Source organism: Arachis hypogaea, chromosome 17 (assembly GCF_003086295.3).
Source record: "Arachis hypogaea cultivar Tifrunner chromosome 17, arahy.Tifrunner.gnm2.J5K5, whole genome shotgun sequence".
Taxonomy (NCBI): Eukaryota; Viridiplantae; Streptophyta; class Magnoliopsida; order Fabales; family Fabaceae; genus Arachis; species Arachis hypogaea.
Genome location: NC_092052.1, coordinates 45,614,144 through 45,620,181, shown reverse-complemented (window position 1 = coordinate 45,620,181; position 6,038 = coordinate 45,614,144). Strand labels below are relative to the sequence as shown.

Genomic DNA, 6,038 nt, shown 5'->3' with positions numbered 1-6,038 from the left:
CCTTCCAAGCTAGCGCAAGTCCTCCTGCCATTCCTGAGGGGTTAACAATATGCCAGTTTTCATAGCTGCATGCCCGGAGTTTTGCTTCCACCTGTCGAGATTGGTTCTTTGTTTCACTTATGAACACAATCTCGGGGGAGTGGGATTTACATATCCCTTTTAGGGTGTGAATTGTTAGGGGTCTCCCCAAACCCTGACAATTCCAAACTATAGTTCTCATGGCGCCTTGGGTGCCATTTGTAGGCTGGCACCCTCCACCCCCTGTTCAACTGCATTTTCATCCTCTGTTCTTGCTTTCTTTGTAGATCCTTCAACTATACCACTCATCAACCCTTTTTTGGATCCAGCTTTAGTATCCAACCCTCCAGTACCTTGTCTTGCTAATTTTTTCCACTTTCTGCCTTCCTCTGTTGTGAGACATTGCCCTTTAGTGAATTGCATAGGTTGTCCTTCATCCTTCTTGGCATTAGACTGACCAGCTATGATAACCTCCATGCATTCTGTTCTAGAGTTGGCTGATTGAGGTGACTCAGGTGCTGCATTGTTGCTAGCGTTTTGTGGTTTCAAATTTTGTTCCTCCTCTTGCATTGACATCCCTGCAAATTCCTCCAATAAGCAGTTTAAGACCGGCTTTTTCTTACGTTGAGTAGCCTTATTCTGATTCTGGGCTGAGTTGTTGAATGTTCTTTCTCTTTCAGAGTTAATTCGTATTCCCACTTGGCTGGCTTTAACCTATTCGCCAATGTCATCCTCTTTTACCCTATCACTCTCTGTGCCCTTCAGCAGTTCATGGCAGTTTTTCACCTCGTGTCCCAATTTTGCGCAGTAGGTACAGAACTTTCCAAGTCTCTCATAGCGCAATGCCACCTCTACCTCCTTTTTATTAGGTCCTGCAACAATTAACTGATCCCTCACTTTCTTGGTAGCTTCAATATTGATCTTGGCCTTTACAATCCTAGTTTTTCTGTCTCTCATCTGAAATTTACCTACCTCCAACACTGTGCCCAGCCTCTCTCCCAATTTACGTCCAACTTCGAGGATTTTAAACAATTCTGGCAAACCCCAAAATTGAACCCAAACTGAAAAATTAGAAACAATCTCTTCATCAACGTTCTGATCTTCCTTCCATCTCTTGACATGGAGCACATAATCCTTGAATAGCCATGGAGAACCACGTTCAACACGCAAGACATCCACCTCTTTATTAAAAAAGAATTGGAAGTAATTGTCCCCTTTGTCACTCACGCTAAATCCTTCTGGATTTCTCCATATAGCCTTTAAAACATTCCCCATGGTTCCAACTGAGAAGGTTTTGGAAGCAAAGAGTTTGCCATAGAGACTATTGGAGCAAGCGTTAATACCTTCTGCTATGTCTGCCTCTTCCAGCAGAAGCACATTTCTACCTCCTTTTCGGTTGTCTTCCTCGGTCTGATATTCATCTCTCCTTGCCTCAGCTATGCTGATTACGTAAATTATCTTTGTCAAACTAGTAGTAAGAGATTTGTGTTAAAATTTAATTGACGTTAACAGTGTGGCCTTGATGGCAGCAAAGACTCTATTAAAAATCCTAACAAAACACTAAAAAATCCTAACAGAGCACTTGTCTTCAGGAGTACCTAAAGAATGACTCAACAAACTTGTTTGTGTTTTTTTGGTCTCCTTGACTGCAAGTGCGAATAACTATGTAATTTTCAAGAATCTAGTATGACACTTGTCAATCTATATCAGTATGTATTATTAATAGTACAATGATAAAAGTTTACTAATTGACTAATTTTAGACACATTATATTTAAAGACCTAAAATATTAAGTAAAATTTTAGGGATAAAATTAAACTAGATTCAAATTTATTAGGAGATCAAATTTAGCTTTACTCTCTTATGGCAATTAAAGAAAACGATTATATTAGCGTTGATGATGATTTGAGATTACGGTTATTATTAGTGCATGGATGGGTGAATACTTTCTATGTATTTCATATTTTCTGTTCTCCTTTCTTTAGAGAATGGTTGCTAGTAGAGTCCACACTTTGACTTGTTCTTGAACCCAATAAAAACATAGGTTAGATTCGGCAGAGCTCAGCATCATGATGCTGCCAGAGAGTAATAATCTTTTCTTTTCGGTTTTAAATAATTTCTATGAATTCTTAAAGTGTTTTGATATCTGTTTGATGTAGTGATAAGGGGAGTTAGCTTGAATTTTAATTACAAGATCAATATCCAGAGTTTTGAGATAAGTACATACACTGATGTGAACAACTAAACAGCTATAAATCTGTGTGCTAACTGTTTTAGATCATTTAGATATTATTTTTCCGAATTAATCATAATGATCCGGAAGGAATCAGAGAAGAAATAGAATAAATGATAAAGATCGATAGAAACAAAAGCATGGTAACAATAAGCAGGATCATAGCAAAATTTTCCACCACTACTACTATGGGAAAGTATAAATAAAAAAGGGTTATGATAAGTAATCAATAATTTTCTTGAACATGAATAACTATCAATAAAATAAAAATACACTATATTTCTAAATTATTTATCTAAATTTTAATATTAAACTAAGCATTCACACACCTAGTGAAATGAATATCCGTTATATCCATTGTTTACATTATTTAGTATTTTTATTGTCTATCTATACTTTTTTATTAAAAAAAAAGCAATAATGCGAATTATTACATTAAGATGCCTTGCCTACAAAATTAAATAACAAGAAATTAGTTACTTAGCGGAGCCTCAAGAGATCTGAGAAGCCAAAAGTAAAATTAAAGCCCATGACCCATTCTTATCAACCCCACATGTCCATCCTGCTTCCCCCTTGCAACTCAAAGGCGACAACATGTTATTGAAATCCACGAGACACAGCACACACAAACACAAACAAAACAAAACAAAGCCATATCCCTTTGTTAACAGTATATTCTTATTTACTTTAAGAGAAACAGTTAATCCACCATAGAATTTATTATTTTATCATATTAAGTTATCAGTTTAAGGTCTAATTTGAATAAATAATTTAGGAAAGTTTTTAAGTATATTGATACAATACATCGGTGTTTTACTGATTTTTAATCGTTGATCTTAATTATATATATTATATATTTTTTATAATTAAGATCAACGGTTAAAAATTACTGAAACACCGGTATACCAGTACATTTGAAAATTTTTCAATAATTTAATTAAATTCTTTTAAAAAAAACTTAAACAATAAATACTTATATTAAAAATAACTTATAAATAAGTTATTTTGTATTTATTTTAAAAGAATAGTGATAAAAAAATTATTATAAAAAATAATTTTTTTTAACTTTTTCATAAACATTTAAATAGTTTTTTAGAAAGTTATAAATTAATTTTTAAAATTGTACCAAACATTAATGTTATAACTTTTCATAATAAGTTAAAAATAAAAAAAAAAATTACTTATACACCTATCCAAACTTATCCTAATTTTTTTAGTCTAACAAAATAATAATATATTTTTAGTTCACATTTTTAAATATTAATAATTAACTATTAACAAAAAAAAATTTCTATTTATCTTCTAGTATTTTTCTTAAGAGAAAGTGTAGATGGTTAATATTTTTATTAAAATCTGACCAACACTTCACCAATAAAAAAAAATGAGTAATCTCATGTTATTATTTAGGGTCGGGGGGTCAAGGCGAACCCGACTTCACCCGATCCATGTGCACTTTAAGAGAACTAAAAAATGTATATATATTTTAAATTAATTTTAATATTATGTTATATTAATTATAAGCTTATTATTTTATTTTTAATCACACTTGTTGAATTAGAAAACAGATAAAAGAAGTATTAAATTAGAATTATAGACAAATTCAAGTTCAAATATAGATATCAATTTATCTGCATCATAAATAAATTTCTTTATAAATAAGTTTTTTTATAAATTATTGTTAAAACTTGAAAGGACTGATTTTCACCCGATTTGAACACGGTATAATTATGACCCGAAAATGTTTATTTCATCGGATTTAGAGCTGGATTATGGTCTAAAAAATAGACTCAATGTATATTTAGGGTCGAGTTTGAATTAGGACAACCTAATTTCATCCGATTCATGTACACCTCTACCCATACTATTAGATGTAATCTTACACCATTTAAAACACTAATAATAACTAATGAACAATGCTAGGGGACAGCAACTTTTGTGATTAGTTGCTATCAAATAGCCATCAATGATGATTTAATGGTGTGAGATTGGTGTGAGATTTCATCCAATGGCTCACCTTTTTCTACTAGTTATATGTTGGCCAAAATTCAATAAAATTGCTGGTCCTAGACTTTTCCATAACTAATTAATAACTACAAATTACAAAATATGCTATACCTCTCGCACTCCTCTTCTTAATTTAGTTTGTTAATATCTTCCTTACCTTTAGCTCCCTTCCATCTTCAATTTGCACTTTCGATTTTCCCCATCCCCAATCCCAATCAAAATAAAACAACACAGCATGCACGGTGGTAGTATTACCTTCATGTTCAGCTATGACCGACCTGATCGAGTGTCATCCACCTTTAAGATGCCATCAAACTAACCACCACCGCGTCCTCTGTCTTTTTCTATCTAAACTATCACTACATGTCATCGTAACTAATAATCTGTTTGTTCAAGATGTTGGATCCTATCCACCTCATTTTCTTTTTCTTTTTCTCCTTATCTTTCACACTCCGCTTGCAACGGCACAGCAGCAGGAGTACCCATTGCCTAAGGTAAGAGGTGACAAGACCATGGTCATTGTCCTCCTCGTCCTCGTGGCCGTCTTCTTCGCCCTAGGCCTCCTCTCCATCTATATTCGCCAATGCTCCGAACGTCGGCACCGTGACCAGCTCCACCCTGCTATCCTCTCTGCCACCTACGGTGGAGGCAACAGCGGGGGGCAGCATCATGGCCTTGACATTGCGGTGGTGGACTCATTTCCAACCTTCATCTACTCCAACGTGAAGAGTCACAAGATTGGGCAGGGGGCGCTAGAATGCGCCGTGTGCCTCTGCGAGTTTCAAGATGAAGAAACGCTGCGTTTGATCCCACAATGCTGCCACGTGTTCCACTCCGACTGCATCGATGTCTGGTTCTCCTCCCACTCAACATGTCCAGTCTGCCGTGCAAATCTCACGCCAAAACCACCTCACACGTCATCACCACAATCCCTCGTTGTAAACATTTCGGATCAACCTGATACGAATCCAGTTAACAGTGAGCCAAATATCATTTCCCTGATCAATGATGGCGACCAGAACAATGCAATAATAACAGAGCCGAAGTCTCACCAGGAGAGGAGAACTATTTTTAATTTGGATGAAGAGAATGGTTCGGTTCAGTCATTTTATCGTTTTAACTCGGCCGGTCATTTTACGGTTCGACCGGTGGAGAACTTTGAGCGGTTCACATTGAGGCTACCGGAAGATATGAGAGACCGGCTCGTGAATGTTAGTTCAGTTAACCGAACGGTTAGTTGCAGGGTAACATTTCAAAGGGAGAGAAGCCACAAGGAGGGTTATAGGACAAGGAGTGCAAGAAGCACAGAGCCACCTTTTATTGGCATGACCAGATTTGAAAGGTTAGAGAAGGGTGAGAGCATTAAAGGAAATGAGGTTAAAGTAGATGGGGGAGAACGGTCTTTTGATCTTCTATTTCCCAAGGGCTCAAGGGATGAGAATTAGATATATAAATATCTTTGGATCCACGACTTTGGAGTTCATCATCAATCAACTACTAATTTCTTTTGATAGATCATATAGATGGAATAGAGTCTCAAAATTTAAACGTTTCTATGCCTAGACGAAAATTAAATTAGACTAATACAATTTCACAAGTTTGTCCTTTTAACCTTGCCACTTTATTTCAATCAATAATATAAAGCCAAGTATGTTTCTTAGGATGTCTATAAGTAAAAAGAATGCTTTGTCCGAAGGAGTTTTTAATAAGAAAATATCTTTTGCTTTGTTTAGTATGGTGGATGGATAACATCATGGAAATAAAAATTTCTCTCAGAAAGGTG

At 35.3% G+C, this 6,038-nt stretch overlaps 2 protein-coding genes across 2 annotated transcripts; one reads left to right on the top strand and one right to left on the bottom strand.

The window, feature by feature from the left end:
* Positions 1-732: 732 nt before the first annotated feature.
* On the bottom strand, positions 733-2,609 carry LOC140180593 (uncharacterized protein At4g02000-like). Its single transcript, XM_072221839.1, has 2 exons — positions 2,581-2,609; positions 733-1,459 (listed from the first exon to the last, which is right to left on the bottom strand). The coding sequence occupies exons 1-2, from the start codon at positions 2,607-2,609 to the stop codon at positions 733-735; spliced, it is 756 nt and encodes a 251-aa protein (XP_072077940.1).
* A 2,158-nt stretch (positions 2,610-4,767) lies between these two features.
* Positions 4,768-5,700, top strand: LOC112765896 (RING-H2 finger protein ATL38-like). The gene has a single exon (XM_025811759.2). The coding sequence runs from the start codon at positions 4,768-4,770 to the stop codon at positions 5,698-5,700; it is 933 nt and encodes a 310-aa protein (XP_025667544.2).
* Positions 5,701-6,038: the final 338 nt, after the last annotated feature.